The 26,312-nt window shown below is 38.9% G+C and overlaps 4 protein-coding genes and 1 long non-coding RNA gene across 9 annotated transcripts; 4 read left to right on the top strand and 1 right to left on the bottom strand.

The window, feature by feature from the left end:
* The first annotated feature begins 2,915 nt into the window (after positions 1-2,915).
* On the top strand, positions 2,916-10,300 carry LOC139632920 (cytosolic 5'-nucleotidase 1A-like). 4 transcript variants are annotated; one of them, XM_071498205.1, is made up of 7 exons: positions 2,916-3,081; positions 3,757-3,847; positions 4,562-4,663; positions 5,032-5,152; positions 6,860-6,988; positions 8,021-8,205; positions 9,550-10,300. In XM_071498205.1, exons 2-7 carry the CDS (start codon positions 3,830-3,832, stop codon positions 9,862-9,864), a joined length of 870 nt encoding a protein of 289 aa, XP_071354306.1. In that variant the 5' UTR covers positions 2,916-3,081; positions 3,757-3,829; the 3' UTR covers positions 9,865-10,300. The 4 variants fall into 4 exon arrangements, with proteins under 4 accessions (XP_071354306.1, XP_071354305.1, XP_071354304.1 ...); XM_071498204.1 differs by lacking the exon at positions 3,757-3,847 and having other exon boundaries at positions 4,565-4,663; XM_071498203.1 differs by lacking the exon at positions 3,757-3,847.
* A 2,107-nt stretch (positions 10,301-12,407) lies between these two features.
* On the top strand, positions 12,408-17,522 carry LOC139633448 (cytosolic 5'-nucleotidase 1A-like). The gene is made up of 6 exons (XM_071499163.1): positions 12,408-12,609; positions 13,380-13,481; positions 13,641-13,761; positions 14,286-14,414; positions 15,834-16,018; positions 16,840-17,522. The coding sequence occupies exons 1-6, from the start codon at positions 12,553-12,555 to the stop codon at positions 17,134-17,136; spliced, it is 891 nt and encodes a 296-aa protein (XP_071355264.1). The 5' UTR covers positions 12,408-12,552; the 3' UTR covers positions 17,137-17,522.
* A 1,428-nt stretch (positions 17,523-18,950) lies between these two features.
* On the top strand, positions 18,951-21,776 carry LOC139633452 (interferon alpha-inducible protein 27-like protein 2A). The gene is made up of 4 exons (XM_071499167.1): positions 18,951-19,077; positions 19,165-19,188; positions 20,310-20,477; positions 21,218-21,776. The coding sequence occupies exons 1-4, from the start codon at positions 19,065-19,067 to the stop codon at positions 21,319-21,321; spliced, it is 309 nt and encodes a 102-aa protein (XP_071355268.1). The 5' UTR covers positions 18,951-19,064; the 3' UTR covers positions 21,322-21,776.
* A 2,420-nt stretch (positions 21,777-24,196) lies between these two features.
* LOC139633453 (uncharacterized) lies at positions 24,197-24,696 on the top strand. Its single transcript, XR_011693739.1, has 2 exons — positions 24,197-24,359; positions 24,395-24,696. It is a non-coding gene; the product is annotated as an uncharacterized lncRNA (long non-coding RNA).
* Positions 24,520-25,971, bottom strand: LOC139633450 (interferon alpha-inducible protein 27-like protein 2A). 2 transcript variants are annotated; one of them, XM_071499166.1, is made up of 4 exons: positions 25,836-25,971; positions 25,526-25,549; positions 25,211-25,381; positions 24,520-24,975 (listed from the first exon to the last, which is right to left on the bottom strand). In XM_071499166.1, the coding sequence occupies exons 1-4, from the start codon at positions 25,843-25,845 to the stop codon at positions 24,890-24,892; spliced, it is 291 nt and encodes a 96-aa protein (XP_071355267.1). In that variant the 5' UTR covers positions 25,846-25,971; the 3' UTR covers positions 24,520-24,889. The 2 variants fall into 2 exon arrangements, with proteins under 2 accessions (XP_071355267.1, XP_071355266.1); XM_071499165.1 differs by having other exon boundaries at positions 24,832-24,996.
* Between the last annotated feature and the right edge of the window lie 341 nt (positions 25,972-26,312).

Genomic DNA, 26,312 nt, shown 5'->3' with positions numbered 1-26,312 from the left:
CTTTAAATGGTGTCCCCCCAGAGCAAACAGAGAAAATACACTTTTGTACGCTTTCTGTTAAATCTGTGTAATGTTGTGGAATAGCACTCCAGAGATTTAGAGTTGCACGGTCACAAAGTTAGTGGAGTCAGAGGAAAAGGACTTAAAAAGAAAAACCGATGTGGCAGAGGCCAGGTTCACTGACCCTTTTATGAGTCAACCTCCAAATTGCAACTGTTTTGTGTGGAGTTTGCATGTTCTTACTAATTTGTCTCAAGGGGCTTCACAATCTGAACAGTCCTCGATTCACCCTGGTTGTTGAGTCTGTGGTCCACTGATGCAGCAGTCCACTGGGATTTGGCCAGTGTGAGTCTGTTGCTTGGAGCACACTGGGCAATGCCTAGATGCTAGTTGTTAAAGCTAAATAAAACAATCATGACAAACATAGCATTATTTATTTACATTTAATAATCAGAGCATGCACAGTAATCACTCAAAATCAGGAGGTTGTGGCTTGAAACAACTGTTTGCAGCTCTCTCTCTCTCTCTCAGTCAAATTAATTGTTAATATGACAAAGTAGACCCTGAACTGTTGAGCAGTCGAAATCCCATATCAGACAAGAATGGGACAACATTTCACCTTCAAAACTCCAGCAACTGATCTCCTCAGCTCCCAAACGTTTAGAGAGTGTTGTTAAAAGGAGAGGTGATGCAACACAGAGGTAAACATGACCCTGTCCCAACTTTTTTGAAACGTGTTGCTGACATCAAATTCAAATTGAGCATTTATTTTTCATAAAACTATAAAATCTCTCAGTTTCAACATTTGATATGTTGTCTTCGTTCTATTTTCAGTTAAATATGGGTTAACATGATCTGCAAAACATCACATTCTGTTGTTATTTACATTTTAGACAGTGTCCCAACTTTTTTGGAAACAGGGTTGTAAATAAGGATGGCGATTGATAGTGGCATTATTCTTCCTCTTCACATCAGGGGGAGACCAATGTGCATTCAAGCCAATTTGTGAAACAGCTGATTAAAATATCTTCAACACCACATAAAGACCAAGGAATTGGTTGTCACTGTGCAGTTATTTTTGCAATACTCAAATTTAATAGCTAAAATAATGTGATATTATGTTTATTGACCAACGCAGTATTCCTCACAGAGAACTTCTTTTTTTTGTCACACTCTACACTTGGAACATGTAGATGTAGTAACTTCAACTATGTTTTACATGAAAGTTTGCTGATTTCAAAGAGTGCTCTCGTCAAAAAGTAATTTGTTGTTGTTACCAGCTGTGACAGTGTGGCTTGTTCTCACCTCGTGAGTCTATGTGTGCGTCTGTTTGTCTGTGTGTGACATTATGATAAAATGTAGTTCAGGACACAATTACTGTAGCAGGAACAACTACAGAGGTCGTTTTGAGTACTTTGGCAGGTGTCACAACATTAACAGGATACAGACATTAAACTTCACAGGTTTAGTTCAACTCAAATTAAATGGAGGAGATCAAAGGTGGGTTCGGTCCGACCCATGAGTACGAAGTGTAATAACTAATGTAATAATGGAGTAACACCTACATTATTTTGTGAGTACTCATGGTTCAGACTCATGGGTCAGAACATCAATATGTTGACGGGCGTCACAGCTGCTGTGAACCAATCACAAGATGGTCTCTAGTTTGTATTTATGTTATTGTTTGTTTAAGTTTCAGTTTTTCAGAAATGATTCTTGTAGTTGTTGAAACAAACTGTTGTCGTCATACCTTTTTGACCAGAACAACATTTTCTGGTTCTCTGTGGCTGAGGTACATAATGTTGTGATGCTGGTTATCCTGGTACTCCATTGTACACTTTGTACGCAGGAAGTAGGTGGAGAGGACATTGATAGTGCATCAAACAGGCAGTTCAGTTTCTCTTTCTCTCACTCTGCTTCAAACAGCAAACTACTCAGTCTGCTGTATAAAGCATTATTAGATCATTGTTAGTTATTATGATTGTTGTGTGGTTTTCACAACTCAGTAAAAGCCTTGTTGTGTGCCTGTGGTATGTGGCCTATCATCCTTTGTTCGTAATGCTCCTCCTGATTCAATAAGGATTTCTCTTGTGTATTTTGTTCAACATCATCACTGGCTCATACATCAGGTGACACAACATATTAAGTGGTAATACTCATTGTATTATAAAGGGATTACAGATTCAAGCTTGATCAACCAGTATTATATGTCTAAATGTGCGTGAATTGATTCCAGTTAGTAATTAAATTGATATAATTTTAAAATGTATATTATTTAATTAATTTATTTTTAATTTTTATTTTAACTAAATCATTTAATGTAAAGGAACAGAATAAGGAAATGTGTGGGGTTAATTTTGGTATTTGAGTCTTTTAATTACAACATATTTTACTTTTGTCAAACGGCATGAGATTGATGGTCAAAATAAAGATGAAAAGAGGACTGCCAAAATAATTAAATTTTTTTGATTAGAAAAATTTGAAATTAGGATGAACTGTGAACTCTCAACTGTCATTTGGCCAGATGCCTTTAAAACAATAATTCTTTAAAACAAAACATATGTTTTAATGGTGCTAACAATACTTTGTCATTTGCATTTTCTTCTCATCAGAACAAAGTTTTATGCTTCGCTGTGGCCTAAATACACTATTGTACTGCTGCTACTATCCTGGTACTCCATTGTGCACCACGTGCACAGTGTGTAGGTGAGGACAGCATTGATAGTACATTAAAATAACAGGTAGTTTCTCTTTCTGTTTTATACATCAAACTACTCAGTATGCTGTTCCTGAACGGACTGAGGTGTCAGGGGAATGGCTTGATTTGTTTATTCAATTAATGCCTCACTATCACTCACTCATACATCAGGTGACTGGTTATCACCTATAGTAACATGTTCATACAGAAGTAACATTCATCAACCACTGTAGTGTGTCTACACAAGTTTGAGTCAACGCGAGAGAGAGGAGAGAGTATAAAAGAGCCGTCAAGAGACACAGTGTTTGAGCTGTCCTGGGACAAACATGAAAAGAAGTCGCAGCAGTGAAGAAAATACTAAGATGGCACCGAAACAAAAACAGGTGAGTTACTTGTACAGCACTTATTTACAGCTCCTTTACCATGCTTAATCATATAGTTTTTAAACACATCTGGATTTTAAATTTAAATTTGAAAAAGTTTTTGAATACAAAAGTAAAAAAAAAAAAAAGATAGTTAGACAGAGTAAGGAAATGTGTGTCTTTTTGTGTGCTGATGATTTCTTTTAGTGATTCATTATTGTTGCTGCCTGCTGTATTAATTTTCTTATTTTTTTTATTTTGAGTTTCAATCTCAGTACATAGGCTAGGGATTAGTTTTTGTCAAATTTTTGTAATTAGATTATTTTTTTGAGTCCACAAAGCTAAAGATATTTTTGTCTGGTCAAATGTTAAAATGAATAAATTTAAAATAAACTTGCTGAGTCTCATTCTTCTCAAATCACTGCAAAATAAGGGCTACATTCTTTCGACTGCTTTCAGTTCAATCTTGAACGTTCACTTGTTATAATTAAAAATGAAAAGTGCTCTGAGGAGGTATTCTTTAGTCTCCATTTTGTTATGGAGTCAGTCAACATTTTAGAGATTTTTAGATGGGCCATGAGCTGGAAAAGGTTGGGAACCACTGAAGCAGGGTTAACCTACAAAATTAGTGGTCTGAGGATGAGAGTGGCCTGGGCTGGTGAGATTCCCGGACTGAATCAATCCCCTTTTACACAGGTCAAAAAGACCCACTAACATTTGGCTTTGTCAGCAATAAGAAGGGAACAATAGACGTTCACTCCTGGATCAAATGTTTCAAAATGTTGTGGTAACTTGGTGCATTAGCTTTAACTCCAGCTATAGAGAGGTGTTACATTAACTAAGCAATTCAATCAGAAAAGAAAAAACACACATGAGCCAATATCTCAGCTTGGCAACTTTAGACGACTCTTTTCTCATCAAGCACAAGAATCCTCTAGAAAACATATGAAACCTTGTCATGATTCAGACAGAGCATGTAAGTTGTGCTGCCATCAGCTGATTACCTATCCTCTGTTTCTTTCATGCTTCACCATCACTGGCTCATAAATCATCGGTTTGGCTACCAGCTGATGAGTAACATCCAGTAATTTTCTCATCATTGTTGTGATTACTATCATCAATTAATAAAACACCAATTGCAGTAATTAACATTGAGTTAACAGGTTAAAGATTTATCTATAACACACCCTCACACAAGAAGCAAGTTAAGGCATAAAAAAGCTATTTCATCTCCATCAATCAGCCAATGAGACCAGTGTAAAACTAATATATACTGAATAGAGTGTACAAGAATAACACCTTTACCATACTTTTGAATAATAATTTGCCAACTTTCATGTGCACAATTTGTGGTCAAAATAATTTAATGATTTGTCATGAATATGCATGAAAATTACCCAACTAAATTAAAAATATTAATAAAAGTGATTGTGTGAAATAAGTCACTTTAAAGTGGAATTATTGTTAAAATGTCAAACACTTGTCTCTTCTGATTCTCCAGCAGGAGATTCCCATCACCATTGCGATGTCATCAGAAATCCTCTTCAAGAAGGAGGAGAGCAGCAGCTCAATGAGCCCTGGGCCTGCCTTCTCCTTTGTCAAGGTCAGATGTAGTAAAACAACGAAGGAACATACACAGGAACAGTTAAGCACATACATAGTTACAAACAGAGCTACACACACACACACACACACACACACACACACACACACACACACACACACACACACATAGATGCATAGATCAAATCCAACTGCAAATAGTGATTTCTCAAGAAGAGTTATTAATTGTATTGTTGAGAATATACAGTATGACACGCAAAGCATCAACACAAACATGTACTCACACAAACACATGCAGAGTAATAAAGAGAGCAAGTATATATGCACACACACACACACACACACACTCACACCTACGGAGTTACTCAGTCAGTTGTGTTTTCTGATGTCATGTATTGTTGTGTTCAGGCTCTGAAGGCAGTGAACGCTAGACTTACAAACCTTCGCCCTGAGAGTCAGGAGCTCTTTCAGGTCAAACTCATCTGTGACAAATCAACAGACTTGTCAGACCAGTTCATCACAACCCATGGTGAGTTACTGATACAGCAAAACAACTTTGGCAGCATATATTTTTCATGCATTCAAGTACCTATGTCTGATAAGCAAACCATTTATTTAAATAGTCATTTGAATATATTTTACTGATTGGAGCTCAGTGTTTGTTGATATGTTAAGTCAGAAAGGCATCAACCAGCAATGTATGAATGAAATGTATCTAGAGGAGAGTTCATGTAGAAGTAATTAGACCATGAGGCTCAGAATAAAAATGTTACAATGAGTGATTACTTACCACTGAGATGAAAACATCTTTATGTGTATATAATTAATAAACAGCACAATGTGACTTTCATATGTATCTGTAATGCAGCATGAAATAAAATCAGCTAAAACAGAACAGACTCTGGATGACATCACCCTGGCCTCCAGTGCTACAGTCAGAAACCTTGGTGTCATTTTTGACCAGGACTTGTCCTTTACTTCACATATAAAGCAAGTCTCTAGGATAGCCTTCTTCCACCTGCGCAATATTGCAAAAATCAGACCCATTCTATGTCTAAAGGATGCTGAAAAGCTAGTTCATGCATTTGTTACCTCAAGACTGGACTACTGTAATTCTTTATTGTCAGGATGTCCCAAAAATTCAGTAAAAAGCCTCCAATTGGTCCAAAATGCGGCAGCACGAGTAGTGACAGGAACTAGGAAACGAGATCACATCTCTCCTGTGTTAGCGTCTCTGCATTGGCTCCCTGTAAAATCCAGGATAGAATTTAAAATCCTCCTCCTCACCTACAAAGCCATTAATGGTCAGGCACCATCGTATCTTGGAGAGCTTATAGTTCCCTATTTTCCCAATAGGACACTTCGCTCTCTAAATGCAGGTCAACTTGTGGTTCCCAGAGTTTGTAAGAGCAGAATGGGGGGCAGAGCCTTCAGCTATCAGGCTCCTCTCCTGTGGAACCAGCTCCCAGTGTGGGTTCGGGAGGCAGACACCCTCTCTACCTTTAAGATCAGGCTTAAAACTGTCTTGTTTAGTAAAGCTTATAGTTAGGGCTGGCTCGGGTATGTCCTGACCCATCCCTTAGTTATGCCGCTATAGAGCTAGACTGCTGGGGGATTCCCATGATGCACTGGGCTCTCTCTCTCTCTCTCTCTCTCCCTCTCTCTCTCTCGATGACTTCATGCCATTAACTTTGTATTTTTTTTCTCTCCCGTAGTTTGTGCTTCTCCTCTCTCTCCCTCTCTCTGTCCTCATTCTGCAGGTCTCTCTGCCTCTGGAGCAGCAGGATCCGGATCCACCACTACTCATCTTTACTATTAACCACTGTTATCTGTCATTATTATTGATAACACCATTACCTACACAGCTGTTCCTGGTCTCTCTCTCTCTCTCTCTTTTCTCCTCTCTCCTCCCCCCACCCCCCCTTTTTTATCTTCTCCTAAACCCAACCGGTCGAGGCAGATGGCCGCCCACCCTGAGCCTGGTTCTGTTGGAGGTTTCTTCCTGTTAAAAGGGAGTTTTTCCTCCCCCCTGTCGCCAAGCGCTTGCTCTTTGTGGGAACTGTTGGGTTTTTCTCTGTAACAAAGTAAGGTCTTGACCTTATCCTGTAAAGTGCCTTGAGATAATGTATATTATGATTTGGCGCTATACAAATAAAATTTAATTGAATTGAATTGAATTGAACATTATTTGGGCAACTGATTGTTCAGTGGGCTTGTCATTCTTCTTTGTTTGCAGACCTGAAAGACATAATTACTTCCATGACTGTCAGTGAGGAGCATCTTATAGAGAAGTTACAGGAAAACAAAACCATTCTATACCTGTCGGCTCCACCCGGGACAAGGGTTCCAGAAGTGATGAAGGGAGGTAAGTGTAATGAGGGTAGTAAATAAGACAGAAACTATCATGGTGTTTTTATGTGTTTGAGAGCTGATACACAACCATCACCACTGATAACCTGAACAATAAAGTTCATTCTGTGTTCTGTTGAAGAGAACACGGAGGTGTTCACCCAGAGAGTTGCCCCCTTTCAGAGGGGGACACACTGTCATACATGAGACTGTTTTTTACAGGGTGACAGAGCTCTCAGGGTGTCTTACAGCACCGGGTGTGCCAGGCCTTGACGACGCAGTGGGCCTGATCACGAGAATTAATGATCCCTTCTAAGTGTTGGCAGCGTCAGATCCAGACTGACTGCCTTCCCTCCCTTGCCCCCTTCACTTAACAGATCAGCAGAGGCTTCCCTCTTGATACATCAGGGAGAGGCTTCACTGTCAGGGACAGCCACAATGTAAATTAACTCAAACAGCTCAGTGCATACCCCAGCCTGTTCCTAACAAAGCCTCAAGGAATGCTTTGGGCCTCTAGCGTCTTATTTCAGACTTTATTGAAGGGAACTGCTAGCCATCATGTGGAGGGGGCTTACCTTAGAAACAGGTGAGGCGAATCAGACCTGGTTGGCGTGTGGTGCAGAGTTGTGGAAAAATCAGTAAGATTAAATCTCTCATCAAATTTTAAACCTTTTATTCATAAAAAGAGTCGTCCATCCATTTATATTTAATGTATTTAGCTCAGCTAAATTTATCATCAAGTGAATATAAGAGTATATGAGAAACTTAAAGATAAAATTGTGACATATGGATATGGTGACATGAGTCCATAAGCAAACAAAATAAAACTTGACTTATTCTTAAGTAACTACATAACTTGGATATAAAGAAGAGAAAAAAAAATCATTTTCTTTATTTACACCATCTTGACTCCAGAGTAAAAGCAGTGATATGGATTTGGTTGGGATGGTGAAGAGAGCTGAAATTTCACACTCTTTTCCTTTTGCAACTTTCAACACTATAGCTGTGTATGACTGTGTATTCATATGAACTAATGTCCCTTCATCAGGTGTAGCAGCTGCTGTCATGCTCACCCCAGAGAACACCATGGAAGTGCCGGAGACTCCGCTGCGTGTTGTCTTCGACGGTGATGCCGTCATCTTCTCTGATGAGTCTGAGCTGGTTTACCAAAAAAAACAACTAAAAGGGTTCTTGGACAATGAGAGAGAAAAGGTCAACGAGCCATTGCCCAAAGTATGTGGACAGTGATCTTCACTTTTTTCCACTGTGATTATTATCTTTGCATCATCATTAAAACTAAAGTTTTACAGCAACAAACATCATACGATATAACTAGATTAACAACAACAACTTTACTTATGATTAATCTGACCTATACCTTCATTACCTTTTTCTCCCTGAAAACAATCATAGTGTTCAGGCATTCAAGCTGCTGACACCATATATATTATATATGATTGTAATGTTCATATATACAATATGTCTATTAACTGGTGTTAGAGTATACACCTTAAACCTCTCATCCTAGTCACCTGTTGTGGTCTTCATCTCTGAGTCATCTTACTATCTGCATGTTTTCAACACAACAGTGTGATCATAATCACAGTACTCAATAACTTGATACTGTTAAGATGAATATTTGTGTTAGAACAAGCTTTAGTGTGAAAGAAAGAACAGCAGCCACCTTGAATTATTAACATGTGTTGGTCTGTTTGAATACACAATTTTAAAATATCAATTATTATTTTGTCTCTGTTTTATTATTTATTCACTGACATTTTTTCAGTTTTCATCCAAGTTGGATTGCCCTGTTATCTATTGTACTTCTATCTTTAGTGGCTACTTCTACCTTGTTCCAAGCTCTAATGAAACTTGGACTGCCAAAGAGGGGATTGGGGCATTGGAGGCAGCTGCTTGATGGTTTACAGTATTGTTAGAGTGATAGTGAGAAGTGTCAGGTTACAGATAATACAAAGGAATAACTGGGTCACTTATAGTAATGCATACATACATGAGCGACAATGAGGACAGAGTGGCAATTACATTGACAGGAGCTTCAGAAAAGAAATTTATTATCATCTGTAATGGTTGTATAACAAAGTGAATTAACTATAAGGTGAGAAATTTTTATGTTTTATTATGCACCTTTTTTTTCATTTCCCCACCAGGGGGCCTCAAGTCTCAGTGAGGGCAGATCAGATAGTAGAGGTGGAAACTGCAAAGCACATTGGTGACCAGACAGTGACACACTGTATCATGGCTGAGCTAACAATGATGCTTTCACTCAGTAGCGAGGAGCTCCACAGCAAAATGTGACTGATTTGGTCAGTGACGGTCAGTGCAGTTTGAAGATTTGTCGCCCCCTGTACTGAAAATCAGACACCCTCAAATCCTCCTGCAGGCCCGTCCTACATAACTATAAAGGACCTCTACAAACTGGATATACTGTTTTACAGTGGAGGAGGAAAGTTTATGTTGAACCTTGGTTGAACACATTTTAAAGCCTACATATACGACCAAACATGAACTGCATAGAGTCCTATTTTACTCTCTGTTATTCTCTCTTCTTTCCCACAGGGACCATTTAAGGACTTCCTGGAGGCTTTAGGAAGGTTGCAGAAGAAGTTTAAGGAAAAGGAAAAGTTTAAGGAAAAGGACTGCCCCATTCGGACCTACCTGGTGACATCCCGCAATGCAGGCAATGCAGGCTATAGAGCCCTAAACACTCTGAAGACATGGGGTCTGGAGATTGATGAGGCCTACTTTCTGAATGGGTCACCCAAAGGCCCCCTGCTTAAGCTGATCGGCCCCCACATCTTTTTTGATGACCAGATGCGTCATGTTCAGACTGTAATGAATGAGGGTGTTGTGGCATGTCATGTGAAATACTGACAGAGTTCCTAAGCCATAAATTAAATTTTAATTTGTTTTTTGTTTTTTTTCTGGCTACTGCTTTCTGCATATACTTTTCATTTGTAGTGTGTAGGTGGTGTTAACTATGTATTGCCTGTGCCTGGTGCTGTCTTAACTTAGCAAATTTAAGGCAATGTGGGAAACAACAGAATTCAGAGATGTTTTTCACTAAGATCAACTGCAAAATTAATTTCCAGTAAATGTCCATAATATGCCAAAATGAGAAGATTTTACTTGAGTAGTCTGTGGTTATGAAAGCTGTGTCTACAGTCATGGTGGTGGTCTGTCTCTTTCATTATTTAATCTAGTGTTTGTGCTGCTACTGTTCAGTGTGCAAATGTAAGGCCGGTTGTCATTGAGTAAGATAATGATTGTTATTGTGGATTGTTATACAATAAAGGTTTACTTAATTGTAGTCCTGAAATGTTTAGCCAATGAGTGGTGGTTTAGTGGCTCAGGTGGATGCGATTTTCTGCATCTTAAATTGCTTCATCTAACTGGATATTTTTGCCTGTATATGCCGAGGTTTTGAGATGTCTTCAGTAGAAAGCAGTTTTTTAAACAGTGTTCCCCTGAAAACAGAGAAAATATGGTTCTGAGTAATTTGGGTGAATTAACCTTTAAATGGACAGAGAGGAGCATGCACAATAATCACTCAAAATCAGCAAGTGGTGGCATGAAACAGCTCTCTCTCTCTCTCTCTCTCTCTCTCTCTCTCTCTCTCTCTTTCTCACTCAATCAATCAAATTCAAATAAGGTTTATTGATTTGACAGATCAGAAACACATACTGCCAAAGCGGTACAGAAAATGTGCACTAGTGATTAATATTCATTCATTAGCCAAGAGAAAATTAAGCCTGAGGAAGTTTTAGTGGTGGATGGGTGTCAAAGCTTTTGATTCAACACTCACAGGACTCAGTGGTGTCTTTGTGTTGTGTACATTTTGTACTATATTCACCATATGTGGGTGAAGATGGCATTGGGAGTACATTTAAATACCCTGTTAGGGAGTTGCTGTTCCAATCATAAAGCATTCCTGCTTCGGGCAGGGCACCTACGTCAGCTGCAATCACATCACCTGGGTGAGTGGGAACAGGGGACCATAGGTTTCGTTTCAGCTAAAACAGCAACAGGCTCTCAGGCTGTCTCATGGCTGTATTTAAATACTGGGTATGTGAGCACGCAGAGTCAGAGACAAGCAAACAGGTAAAAGGCTGAAACCAAATGACACTGGGCAGAAAGTAAATAGGACACGAAGATGTCAGTTGTTTACAGCTGTTCCACAACAGCTTTCAACTCCTCAGTTTGCATATTAACCATCGGTCCAACCATATACTAGGTTTTGACCCTAGTCTTGTTATCCAGTAGCATCATCTCCATTATGTGAATGAAAAGCTAATAAGCAACATTTCATAGTATATAAAAAGTTGTCTTTACTATACAGAGAGACCAGCAAGTGAACTTTGAACTTTCTCAAGAGAAAATAAAAAGGATGAATATTGATGGTGGATAAAATGAGTCTTCCTCTTCACATCAGGGGGAGACAGAGACCAATTTGCATTCAAGCAAATTTGACAAACAGCTGATTACAACAGTGTCAACATCACATAAAGACCAGGAAACTGAGTAACTTTGTGAGTATTTTTGAAATAGTCAAATTTAATAACTGTGTGTGTGCGTGTGTGTGTTGTCATAGCGAAATGTGTTTCCACATGGAAAACACTGTAGCAGTAAGTACCGCAGAGGTGGTTGTGCGTACTTTGGCAGGTGTTTATATGTCTGTGGACAGATGTTGACACTATGACAGTTTTGCAAAAATTGAGAGATACAGTCATGAAACTTAACAAGTGTGTAGTTGCGATCAAATTAAGGACTGAGTTTGATGATGAGTGTGGTCCACAGCATCAACACATTGATGGGCGTCACAGCTGATGTGAACCCATCACAAGATGGTCTCTGGTTTGCATTAATGTCGTTGTTGCTATAAGTTTCAGTTTCTCAGAAATGATTCTTGTCTCAAGATGCAGTCATGCTGTTGTCCTCATACCTTTATTATGAAACAGCTGAAAACATAATATTACTTAGAGCTGCCCATACATTGTTATACACACACTTACCACATACAAACCCTTTCCTTGTGCCTGGGGACCAATGTTCAACTGTCATTTGGCCAGATGCCTTTAAAACAATAATTCTTTAAAACAAAACATATGTTTTAATGGTGCTAACAATACTTTGTCATTTGCATTTTCTTGTCATCAGAACAAGGTTTTCTGCTTCGCTGTGGCCTAAATATACTATTGTACCGCTGGTTATCCTGGTACTCCATTGTGCACCACGTGCACAGTGTGTAGGTGAGGACAGCATTGATAGTACATTAAAATAACAGGTAGTTTCTCTTTCTCTGAATCTGTTACTCAGTATGCTGTTCCAAGAATGGACTGAGGTGTCAGGGGATTGACTTGACTTGTTTATTCAATTTATGCCTCACTATCACTGACTCATACATCAGATGACTGGTTATCACCTATAGCAACATGTTCATACAGAAGTAACATTCATCAACCACTGTAGAGTGTCTACACAAGTTTGAGTCAACGCGAGAGAGAGGAGAGAGTATAAAAGAGCCGTCAAGAGACACAGTGTTTGAGCTGTCCTGGGACAAACATGAAAAGAAGTCGCAGCAGTGAAGAAAATACTAAGATGGCACCGAAACAAAAAAAGGTGAGTTACAGTCTTGTGCAGCACTTATTTACAGCTCCTTTACCATGCTTAATCATATAGTCTTTAAGCACATTTCGATTTTAAGTTTAAATTTTAATTTATAGTTATTGTATGTAAAAGTTTAAAAAAAAGATAGTTAGACAGAGTAAGGAAATGTGTGTCTTTTTGTGTGCTGATGATTTCTTTTAGTGATTCATTATTGTTGCTGCCTGCTGTATTAATTTTGTCTTTTTTATTTTGAGTTTCAATCTCAGTACATAGGCTAGGGATTAGTTTTTGTCAAATTTTAGTAAAATAAACTTGCTGAGTCTCATTCTTCTCAAATCACTGCAAAATAAGGGCTACATTCTTTTGTCTGCTTTCAGTTCAATCTTGAACACTCACTCGTTATGATTAAAAATGAAAAAGTGCTCTGAGGAGGTATTCTTTAGTCTCCATTTTGTTATGGAGTCAGTCAACATTTTAGAGATTTTGAGGTGGGCCATGAGCTGGAAAAGGTTGGGAACCGCTGAAGCAGGGTTAACCTACAAAATTAGTGGTCTGAGGATGAGGGTGGCCTGGGCTGGTGAGATTCCCGGACTGAATTAATCCCCTTTTACACAGGTCAAAAAGACCCACTAACATTTGCACAATTTGTGGTCAAAATAATTTAATGATTTGTCTTGAATATGCATGAAAATTACCCAACTAAATTAAAAATATTAAAATAAATAACTTTAAAGTGGAATTATTGTTAAAATGTCAAACACTTGTTTCTTCTGATTCTCCAGCGGGAGATTCCCATCACCATTGCGATGTCATCAGAAATCCTCTTCAAGAAGGAGGAGAGCAGCAGCTCAATGAGCCCTGGGCCTGCCTTCTCCTTTGTCAAGGTCAGATGTAGTAAAACAACGAAGGAACATACACAGGAACAGTTAAGCACATACATAGTTACAAACAGAGCTACACACACACACACACACACACACACTCACACCTACGGAGTTACTCAGTCAGTTGTGTTTTCTGATGTCATGTATTGTTGTGTTCAGGCTCTGAAGGCAGTGAACACTAGACTTACAAACCTTCGCCCTGAGAGTCAGGAGCTCTTTCAGGTCAAACTCATCTGTGACAAATCAACAGACTTGTCAGACCAGTTCATCACAACCCATGGTGAGTTACTGATACAGCAAAACAACTTTGGCAGCATATATTTTTCATGCATTCAAGTACCTATGTCTGATAAGCAAACCATTTATTTAAATAGTCATTTAAATATATTTTACTTTATTGGAGCTCAGTGTTTGTTGATATGTTAAGTCAGAAAGGCATCAACCAGGAATGCATGAATGAAATGTATCTAGAGGAGAGTTCATGTAGAAGTAATTAGACCATGAGGCTCAGAATAAAAATGTTACAATGAGTGATTACTTACCACTGAGATGAAAACAGTAATGTAGTAAAATCAAACCCAGCTGTCAGCTCCTATTATATCCAAGAACTCAGCTTTCTTTCATATATGTCCCACAAAATCTCATTCATTCCTAATGCAAATCTTTATGTGTATATAATTAATAAGCAGCACAATGTGTCTTTCATATGTATCTGTAATGCAGCATGAAATAATATCAGCTAAAACAGAACGTTATTTGGGCAACTGATTGTTCAGTGGGCTTGTCATTCTTCCTTGTTTGCAGACCTGAAAGACATAATTACTTCCATGACTGTCAGTGAGGAGCGTCTTATAGAGAAGTTACAGGAAAACAAAACCATTCTTTACCTGTCGGCTCCACCCGGGACAAGGGTTCCAGAAGTGATGAAGGGAGGTAAGTGTAATGAGGGTAGTAAATAAGACAGAAACTATCATGGTGTTTTTATGTGTTTGAGAGCTGATACACAACCATCACCACTGATAACCTGAACAATAAAGTTCATTCTGTGTTCTGTTGAAGAGAACACGGAGGTGTTCACCCAGAGAGTTGCCCCCTTTTAGAGGGGGACACACTGTCCTACATGAGACTGTTTTTTACAGGGTGACAGAGCTCTCAGGGTGTCTTTCAGCACCGGGTGTGCCAGGCCTTGACGACGCAGTGGGCCTGATCACGAGAATTAATGATCCCTTCTAAGTGTTGGCAGCGTCAGAGCCAGACCAACTGCCTTCCCTCCCTTGCCCCCTTCACTTAACAGATCAGCAGAGGCTTCCCTCTTGATACATCAGGGAGAGGCTTCACTGTCAGGGACAACCACAATGTAAATTAACTCAAACAGCTCAGTGCATACCCCAGCCTGTTCCTAACAAAGCCTCAAGGAATGCTTTGGGCCTCTAGCGTCTTATTTCAGACTTTATTGAAGGGAACTGCTAGCCATCATGTGGAGGGGGCTTACCTTGGAAACAGGTGAGGAGAAGTTGTGGAAAAATCAGCAAGATTGAATCTCATCAAAGTTTAAACCTTTTATTCACAAAAACAATTTGAACTTCTTCATACACATTTGGCACATCACATCAAATGCCACTGTAAATAAAGGTCTAGTCTGCGTAAATCACCATGGCAACAGGCTCCTTATTGCACAACATCTGCTCATTGCAAAAGGCAACAGGCCTTGAGTTAAATACAATTCCTTTTTTTTAATATCAAGAGTTACAAAAGGCCTTCTTTTCAAAGTATAACATGACAAAATAGATAAAATATGACATTTAGCATGTAGGATGAGTAATAAACAATAAACATAATGAGCAATGAATACTTCTGCTGAGAAGCATGAATGTAAAACTTAAAATTACATATGAATAAAGTTGAAAAAGGTACATATGGTGCATGTGGTAAAAGAGCATATTTGAATCATACTGACTATAACTGTAGCATAACTTACTGAATACATTAATTAAGCACTTTATTAATGTATTGAGCTTGGCTCAGATTTATCATCAAGTGAATATAAGCGTATATGAGTATATGAGAAACTTAAAGATAAAATTGTGACATATGGATATGGTTACATGAGTCCATAAGCAAATAAAATAAAACTTGACTTATTCTTTAGTAACTACATAACTTGGATATAAAGAAGAGAAAAAAAATCATTTTCTTTATTTACATCATCTTGACTCCAGAGTAAAAGCAGTAGTATGGATTTGGTTGGGATGGTGAAGAGAGCTGAAATTTCACACTCTTTTCCTTTTGCAACTTTCAACACTATAGCTGTGTATGACTGTGTATTCATATGAACTAATGTCCCTTCATCAGGTGTAGCAGCTGCTGTCATGCTCACCCCAGAGAACATCATGGAAGTGCTGGAGACTCCGCTGCGTATTGTCTTCGACGGTGATGCCGTCATCTTCTCTGATGAGTCTGAGCTGGTTTTCAAAAAAGGTGGAGTGGAAATGTACATGGACAATGAGAGAGAAAAGGTCAACGAGCCATTGCCCAAAGTATGTGGACAGCGATTTTCACTGTGATCATTATTTTTGCATCATCACAAAAATTTACAGCAAAAAGCATCATATGATATAACTACATTAACAACTTTACCTATGATTAAAACAACCTATACCTACATTACCTTTTCTTCTCTCTGAAAAAAATCAGATGGTCTGTTAGAATACACAGTTTTAGAATATGAATTATTATTATGTCTCAGTTTTATTATTTATTCACTTACAATTTTTTTTTTTTTTCATCCAAGTTGGATTGCCCTGTTCTCTATTGTACTTCTATGTGACTGTAGTGGCTGTTTTTTGTCGTGGCTGATTTTATCTTGTTCCAAGCTCTAATGCAACTTTGACTGTCAAAGAGGAGACTGGAGTGTTGGAGGTAGCTGAAGGCTTACAGAGTGATAACAATGGAGCTTTCATATTGTAGTGAGGAGCTCCACTGCTAAACGTTAAATGCTGATTTGGTCAGTGACAGTCAGTGCAGTTGACACTGTATCATGGCTGAGCTAACAAAGATGCTTTCACTCAGTAGTGAGGAGCTCCACTGCAAAATGTGATTCATTTGGTCAGTGACGGTCAGTGCAGTTTGAAGATTTGTCGCCCACTGTACTGAAAATCAGACACCCTCAAATCCTCCTGCAGGCCCACCCTACATAACTATAAAGGACCTCTACAAACTGGATATACTGTTTTACAGTGGAGGAGGAAAGTTTATGTTGAACCTTGGTTGAACACATTTTAAAGCCTACATATACGACCAAACATGAACTGCATAGAGTCCTATTTTACTCTCTGTTATTCTCTCTTCTTTCCCACAGGGACCATTTAAGGACTTCCTGGAGGCTTTAGGAAGGTTGCAGAGGAAGTTTAAGGAAAAGGACTGTCCCATTCGGACCTACCTGGTGACATCCCGCGATGCGGGCAATGCAGGCTATAGAGCCCTAAACACTCTGAAGACATGGGGTCTGGAGATTGATGAGGCCCACTTTCTGAAAGGGTCATCCAAAGGCCCCCTGCTTAAGCTGATCGGCCCCCACATCTTTTTTGATGACCAGATGCGTCATGTTCAGACTGTAATGAATGAGGGTGTGGTGGCATGTCATGTGAAATACTGAAAGAGTGCATCAGCCACAGGGTGCAGCTGATGACCATTTTAACAGCAAAAGCAAAAGCAAAAAAATGCTTTGTCGAGATACATAATCATTAAATTGCATTATTTTAAATGTTGATCTAGCTTGTAGATGGTGTAAACTATGTATTGTTTTTCACTAAGGTCAATTGCAAAATTAATTTCTAGTTAATGTCCCTAAGATGCCAAACAAGATTTTTCTTGAGTAGAAAAACTTGAAAGTTGGAAGCTGTGTCTACAGTCATGGTGGTGGTCTGTCTCTTTTATTATTTAATCTAGTGTTTGGTCCTGAACTGTTCAGTGTACAAATGTGAGGCCGGTCATTATTGTGCACTGTGGACTGTTATGCAATAAAGTTTGTCTATTTCAGGATTATTGTCTTAATTACTATGTCATACTATACTGTATTTAAATTAGTCTATCTCTAATATTTCCCCCCTGAGGAAACAGGTAGATAATCATCCATTGGGTTATGAAATAAAAATACTTAAATTTTACTTAATTGTAGTCCTGAAATGTAAAGCCAATAAGTGGTGGTATAGTAGTGCAGGTGGATGCATATCAGGAGATGCAGTTGCCTACATTTTAAAAATGCTTCATCTATGCAGATATTTTGTGCTGTATTTGCCGAGGTTTTGAGATGTCTGTCTCTCAACTGTCACATTTTAGTGTAGAAATCTTTCATTGGGAGTGTTTCCACCAGAGTGAACACAGAAAATATGCTTGTGAGTAATGTGGGTGAATTAACCCTTTGAATGGAGAGAGTGGAGACAGGCTGTGCGGTACTTGAAGGGAAGAAAGTCCACCTCCCAGAACAGAGTAAGATAACATCCCAAATGCTGACATATATCAGCACAAATATGATGTGTTTGTAAAACAAAAACAAACAACTCTCAAAAAAACTCAAACACAAACAAAAACTCAAAGAAATGTGTTTTCATCTGTTTGTAAGTTATGTTGCAGAGGGGCACTCCTATGGTTTAGTGATGTACTGTAATCAAGTTATAGGACTCAGAAGAAACAGATTTTAAAAGAAAAATCAATGCAGCAGAGGCCAAGATGCCATGACCTTTTGTCCCTTGTATGAGTCAAGTCTCTCTCTCTCTTTATTTTTATTGCCATGACAAATCTGAAACATATATTGCCAAAGCAGTACAGAAAATTATTAACACTGACAGATGATTATCAATAAATATACAGTAATATACAAATATCAACCATCATATCAAATACAATATGACATTAGGCTTTAAATAACAATTATATTTTATTCAATCATGACCATGACCATGCCACCTCATGGACACAAAAGTTGTCCATGATCTATGGAAGGAGTCTAGTAGATAGAATAACATGGGCAGCTGTGATACATTTATCTTTTCTTTAGTGTATGAAAACAGTTAACATACTGGACACTGACTTTTCTCCCCACATAGACAGAGCTGTCTGAGCTATCAGAGAGATGGATAAACTCAAGATATACTGCATATCTTTTTATTTTTTCAAAGAAAACTCACTCAAATCCTCACATTTCTCACTGTATAGTAGTTAATAATGTCTCATCTTCTTTTTTATGACATCTCTGTGTGACCTGAGTGACTGACATCTCTCTCTGGTTGTTTTTAATTAGGTCTAAATTCATTCCAAACAGGCAAACAAAAAAAAATAAAAGTAGCGTCAATGGGTAATGACAGAACGACAGAACATTAAATGTTACTTCGACTTTATTTACAGATTTGGCAGAGGAGGTTCACATGGGCGCTGGTCCCAGAGTGGGAGGTCCCCCACCGCGTTTAACCCTAACCACCGAGGGGGGAGGGCAAGCCACTCCCATGCACCATGATGACCATGAACATGTAAACACCTACAGTTGAGCTCTGTGCAGCCTACAAGACATCACATCCTAAAACTGAGATGGAAGAAGTGTGTAAGTATATTTTCCTCCATATCAGTCAGCTTGATGAGCAAATATATTTAATAACATTTGTTTTCTTTTGTGTTTCATCACCAACAGGTAAGGCTGTCGTTATAGGCGCAGGTAAGAGTAACACTATAAAATACAGGGCGCCTCTTGTTCACAGAGGTGCTTCGATTTAACTTTCGAGGAAAGGAGACACAAATGAGGAGCTGGGTGCCCGCAGAGTGCAGAGCAGCGGCACACAGAGCCGAACAGCTGACATCAGTGACACAACAACGATGACAGCCTGAGTGAAGCAACAGGGGAAGTTCAGCTAAAACAAATGCGCCGAACAAATGCCTGTGCTCCCAGAAGGTGTCAGTCATCTTTTCACGGGCGTTAGAGACGGGTTTATTCTGCATGTACTTCACGGTGTGCTTTGAAATAAGAACAAGTCGGGATTTTGTTTCTCTTTATTGAACATTATAAGTACGTTATTCACAGATTCGAGCATCGCTCAGTGCGATATTTGTCTTAAAAAATATGCGATATGGCGACATTAACAGAGTAATAAACTGGTAATAGTGAGGTAACAGGCTGCTGTTTTCACAATATTACAGGCTACTATTTGTGCAATGCCGTCAAAATCACGTGAAGATTCTTGGACATCAAAATACATTTAGGTTCATTAAAAACAACAACAACAACAACAAAAAAAAAAACAACAACAAACTAACAAACACATTTCTCCAAACTGGGTGTTGTAGTATAATCAACAGGAGACCATTGATGAATGGAATGATTTTGGTGACACTACATATTATAATAGGTAAAAGTAAAATAAAAATAGCCTTTTTCTATCCCCAAAACTAAATGTGGCAGTGTGACCAACAGGAGAATATTGATGCATGAATAGATTTTGATGGCACCACACAACACTCTTGACAGTGTATAAGAGTGAAGCAGCTGATAAGGGGCAGGCTGGAGTAGAAAACAGACTTTTGTTTCTCAAGCGCACAGCTATGCTAAAAAACTAACATACTGTAATACGGTAATCTAATAATGTCACATATACTGTGCACAGTGGCTCCAACATAGCTAAACTTACCTACATTTACGTATCAGTAAGAAGCAGTAAGTATTTCATGTGTACTGATTTATCGGACAAAATGACATTCGGAGGAATTACATAGTAAATGTTAAGATTTTTTGCTCTTATCATTAGAGACAATGTTTTTTTTTTCTGCTGTGTTCTTGTTCAGGAGGCGTTGTGACTCTGGCCCTGACTCCTGCTGCTCTGGCCGCCATAGGTTTCACCTCAACTGGAATAGCAGCAGGGTCCCTTGCTGCCAAAATGATGTCTTATTATGCGATTGCTAATGGAGGAGGAGTTGCAGCAGGAGGTCTGGTGGCAATCTTGCAGTCATTAGGTCAAGTGAATATTTTATTTATTTTTTTGTCTTAATCTATAATCTTAATCTTAGTCTATCTGCATAAACGCCACAGAGAGGCTTTTTCTGGCAAGGAAAAAAAAACAACCTTGAAATATTTTAACTTAAATAGAATATTTTTAAATATTTTTTATTCTTGTTGTTTTCACAGATGGAAAGAAAAAAAAAAAAGTTATGTAATGTATTTTTACTGCAATGCCATTATAGCAATCGCATCAGCCAAATGAGTAAATGTAAATGTTATGTTAGGAGGAGCAGCCTGGGCTGAATAGTTAAACTAATAAGTGGTAAAAGATCAGAGTGAGCATCAATGTAATGATGAAATGTTACTCCACCATTAGGTTTAATGTTTGTCTAAATGTTTGATTTAAGCTTTGGCTTTTATTGTCCTGTGTACAAAGGGCACTGCCACCTGTACCATGGAGAGTGAATGCTCTCATTGGACATCCCTGTATAAATAAAGGTTCAATGAGTAAAATAATGAAAACACATGCACTGCTAATAATAATGGGTGGAGGAAATATTAGAAGTGTCTTCAAGTTTCAGTTGGTGAGGAGGTGTTGAGGATGGAGATGGACCTTTTATCCTTTGCAGATAAACTGAAGTTATTTTAGACTTTGGAACAAAACATTTACTTACAAACAGGAAAGGGTCAAATGAAACTGATGGTCTGTTGTGAATCTTCAAATGTGATATAATGTGATGTAATCTCACTGCAGGTATGGGTGGTCTGTCAGGGACTGCCACTGGAGCTGTGGCCACCGTGGGAGGAACACTGGGATGGATGTTATCAGCCATTTGTAACCAAACTGGTACCCAGTGAGGACCTACAGCATGAATACACACCAAATTTTCTCTTTACCCAATAAATACATCCTCAAACCATGTATTCTGTAAAGTGATGAATCTGAATAACCTAAAAAAATAAACAAATAAGGGATCACCAAAATTAATACAGCTCATCCTGTGGGAAACATAAATAACTGCACTAAGTTTCATGGCAATCTATCTGTCAGATCATTCAGATGCATTCAGTCATTCCCTGCCAGCCTTAGCCATCCCACTGACTGTCCTGTTGTTTCAGATCCTGCCACTTCCACCTGCCCTGCACTCAGATGACTGTCTTACCAGTCACCTGACTTCTACAAACACTTCCTTACCTGTTTTCCATTTCCTCATTTGCATCCTGTCTGCTGACAGGACTTTGTCCCTCACCATTCCCCCTTACCTGCTTTGTCTGCAGTACCTGTTGAATAAAGGTGAACAGTTTACACGTTGTCTCTGAATTGTGAATGTGAGTTCTGTGTTTCTGAGTCATCCAATAATTGTGAACACATTTAACTTAAAAACCAAAATGTTATCTTCATGGTGGTGCTAAATGAAAAATCAGGGTACCAGCAGTCAGTGGGATTAATTCTCTGGGGACCGTACATGTCTGTACAAACCCAGCTGTCTCACCCTGTATGATATGGCGACCTGTAGCTTTCCCAGCATAGAGATTTCCATCATTTGAATTCTAAAGGACTCTTCATGTCTTGGACACTACCTGTTTGAACTGTTGCCCTCCAACTAGTGCTACAGGACCATCAGTGCACAATCCACCAAACTAAAAGACAGTTTATTTCCCAGGGCCATAAACACTGAATGATGTGCAATATGATGAGTGTATGTCTACTGAGTCTCTCTCTCGCTCTCACACACACACACACACACACACACACACACACACACACAAATAGCTGTGTAAGCAAAAGCTAATTTTATAATCTGCTGTCAAACCTTGTGCTAGGTGTCTGAGGAAAATGATCATCAAAACACATCACAGGTTTTATTCAGCAAAATCTTTCCTCAAAAGATATAAATGTTGAGTCTGGCAGCTCATTTGTAAGAATTCAGATGAAAATGTTTCACATCTGTCAAGGAAGTAAAAAAATCCGTGTGAGACTTTCTCCAGTTGAGTTTGTCTTAGTCATTGAAAAGCTTCATGCAGTTTTTTAGCTATAGCTAAAATTAACATGTCAGTATTTTGTCCCAGTTTACAACACCATGAAACAACACTGTTGCTTTTGCTGAAAGATAATTGAACTGAAGTAATGTAGTGAGGTGGTAAGTCTAACTTAATGCTCTGTTTTCCAGTTGGCAGAAAGAGTCATAAAAGACTTTATTCAGACATTTCTAGAACCACGCTCTAAGTTCACCGTTTTGTTGTTTGCACCAAACTGTTGCACAGATGCATTGTTAATGACAATGGGGATTTTTCTATAAGGTGTGACACATAAAAGGCACAAATTATATAGGGTGTGACAGTTTCTTCTCCATTTAGAAACCATGACAAAAGGTTCCTTGTGGTGTCTACATTTTCATCCCATATACCAAACACTCAAAAAATGTTTTGTGAGAGATATTTCAAGACAAATATTTATTTTGTTCTACATGGTTTTTCAGAACCTGCACTGATATTAATCCTCAGCGGCACAAAAGTAAAGACATGAGAAGGTGCAGAGCAAGAAGAGCAGGGACATGGTCAAAGAGAAGACAGCATCAGTGAACCTGCATGTTTACACTCATCGAGAAGAGCAGTGACTTCAAGTGGGACTTTGTTTGATCTTTCATTGTAGTAGCAGTAGTAGTAGTAGTAGTAGTAACTGTACGATAGTAACATACTGTAAATTTACAGTAATTTACTGACAAAACTGTGAACAGTATTGTGTTGTAAGTTTACAAGAATACAGTAAAGAACTACACATGTATTTCCAGTGATTTGCTGTAATTCTAATACTGTAAGGAACTGTAAAAAAAATACAGTACCTTATGGGCAAAGCTGCTGCCAGTAAATTACTGCAAATTTACACTAAAAAGTCTGACAGTGGGATCACACAAATATGCACGCACACCTACTTGTACTTCTATCTTTGTGAGGACACTCATTGACAATGCATTCCCAGCCCCTTACCCTAACCTTAACCTAAACCTAATTCTAACCCTGACCCGAAAACCAAGTCTTAACCCTCAAACAGCCCTTTGAAAGTGTCTCAGGAAATGAGGACTGTCCAAAATGTCCTCACTTTTTCCAAAACGTCCTCACTCTGTTACAAAAATATTTTTTTTTTGTTCTTACGATGTAGCATTGACAAGTGAACACACACAGTGCTCCTTGAAATCAGCAAACTTTCATCAAAAAGATATTTGAAATGATTAGATCTATATGTTCCAAGGAGTAAGGAGTAATACAAGTGTGACAAAATACAAGCAACCATGGATTTAAGACTGTTTACTGTAGTGTAGTGAATTGAATTGAAACTGGTGTGTGAAGAATACTGCACCTCATTAAATGTTACACTCTTATATTATTAACAAAGTTCATAATTTCCCTGCTCTTTGTGTGATGTTGAAGCTGACTGTAATCAGCTGTTTGACAAATGTGCTTGAATACATGCTGGTCTCTGTCTCCCCCTGATGTGAAGAGGAAGAATCGTTTTTCCTTTTTAATTTCCCAGTATATACTATCAGCTGTTGCTTTTCATTCTTTTCATTCAGATGAAACAGATGACGCTGCTGGATTAAACATACAAACCCTGTTAACAAGAAATTAAGTTTATATATTGCCAAGTTGTTCTTATAATTTTGTTGCAGAGACAAACACAATTGCTGTCTAGATTTAATTTTGAGACAACATTTTTGGAGGGGGGGGGGGGGGGGGTAGTTGCAGGGAGGTCATTGACCCCAATGATTTTCTGTATTTGAGATTCCATTTCCACAGTTTTTTTACAATGTGAAGCACGATGAAAGATGATGAGTGTGAGGATATGTGTAGATTTAGAAAAATCACATTTCTTGTAGAAACCAGCAACGCAGCTTAGTGTCAGCTCTTCCAGAAGCCAGCAACCCCTCTGCAGCTTCCTCAGAAACTGTATAGTTTTCTTGCATTGATGCAGCAAATACTACAAGAGTAGACAGCAGCTTTTAATCGGGTCGGTCAGTCTGACTCATGTCTTTCAGCTAATGCAAAATAAAAAAAAAAAACATTTAACACCTTTATTGATGATAAGGGGAACAAAAGACAGAAATACAAAATACAAAAGTATTGGTAAACCAGTTTAGTTCTGACTGCTCCTTCGAACTTGCAGTCAGGACAAACTTTCATCTTTTACTAAGTCACAATAGTGTTATTATACACCTGAGGGTTAAACCCTCATATTATTACTGTGTCTGTAAGGTCAGATAGATCAATACTTGAAAAAGATGCATTCAGACGCATTTTATTTTTCTCAAAACACAAAAATGCGGCTTTATTATTTCCTTCATTAGAGTGACAGGACGTACAATTTATTAAAAAAAAAAAAAAAAAAAGAATAATAATAAGCAGAAAATATATGAATCCGTAAAGATTTTCAGCGAACGAAGCTCGCCAGCCATCCCACCGCGGCCCCAGCGCCGGTCACAGCTGCGCCGGCAGCCCCAGACACACCCGCCGCGCCTGCAGTCACATGACACACATCTGAAGATCAATACATGTTATCATGGTATCAAGTGACAGAGAAACGGAGAAATCCTCGTTGTAAGTTTAAAAAAAAACAGCACTCCTGTCATCACTGTATATATATATATATATCATAATTTTATCTGCAGACTGTCTTTTCTTGAACTTAAATTATCCACGTGAGGATACAGACGGTTAAAACCAAAATAAAACATCGACTTATGGTGTTTACCTATCGATTGGAAAAGAGCCACCACACTTCCCGATGCCACTCCGCCTCCGTTGGCAACTGCGGCGGCCGACATCACTTTAGCCGCGATGGAGCCCGCTGCTACCCCAGCGGAGGTGAAGCCCGCGGCCCCCAGAGCGAGAGGAGCTGCGAGCACAGCGCCTGCTGCACACGCTGCAAACGGAGGAGAGCGCAGCAGAGATGGATCATGCACGATTTCAAAAAAAAGCGCACGTCTATTGACTTTTCTAGATGAGTGTTTTTTTAAACTCAGGGGAAAAGGTAAACACGGGAGACAAATCTGTCTGAATGTCTTACCTGCTCCTGCTACTGCACCTGTCACTGAAACGCAAGAGAAGAGCGAACATTGACATCTGGTCACAGACTTTTGTTATTCTGATCGCTGCTGGGTTTACTTTTGTTTAGGCGAAAACCCTTCAGGTTCTGCACCCATGCCCTGTCTCACATAAAGGTCTCCTGGGGGGTGAAGTTCATATTTGGTGCACATCTGTTCTACCACAACGGCTCCGGAGATCACCTACGTCTCTACACTATCACAAATCACATCTCACAAATTCACAGTAAAAGTTTTAATTTGCAAATAAATGTGTGGAGGAGTGGTACTCACCAGGGTCCATGATTTTCCTTGTTCTGTTCACTGCTCTTCTCTGTTGTGACTGACCAGCCTTGAGGTGGGCGTCTTTTTATACACCGTCTATGAACTGGGCTGAATGTCCTTAGTATTGTTAAGGTTTGTTTCTTGAGAAACGAAACTATGTTACAATCTGAGCAAAAGAGGGCGACAGAGAATCACTTTATCCATGTGACTTTGTTGTGACAGGCTCAGTGCAGTGCTTAAGAGGCTCAGAGATGTGAAGTCATCACTGTAACTAGGGCATAAGAGAAAAAAACAGATGAAAAAAAATAGTTTTGGCTCTAATGAATATTAAAGTCATTGTTCTGACAGTACAATATAGGTATTTGTGCAAAGAACTCATAAGGGTGGTGAGGTGGTCCACTGTCGCCTCACAGCAACAAGGTTCTGGGCTCCAACCTTCCGGCCGGCTGGGGTCTTTCTGTGTGGAGTGGGGACGTTTTCAGTCAG

This window comes from Trachinotus anak, unplaced genomic scaffold, assembly GCF_046630095.1.
Source record: "Trachinotus anak isolate AG129_WGS33_773 ecotype Australia unplaced genomic scaffold, CSIRO_AGI_Tana_v1 ptg000015l, whole genome shotgun sequence".
NCBI classification, from domain to species: domain Eukaryota; kingdom Metazoa; phylum Chordata; class Actinopteri; order Carangiformes; family Carangidae; genus Trachinotus; species Trachinotus anak.
Note: the sequence above shows the minus strand (reverse complement) of the source record. Positions and strands in the feature narration are given on the sequence as shown.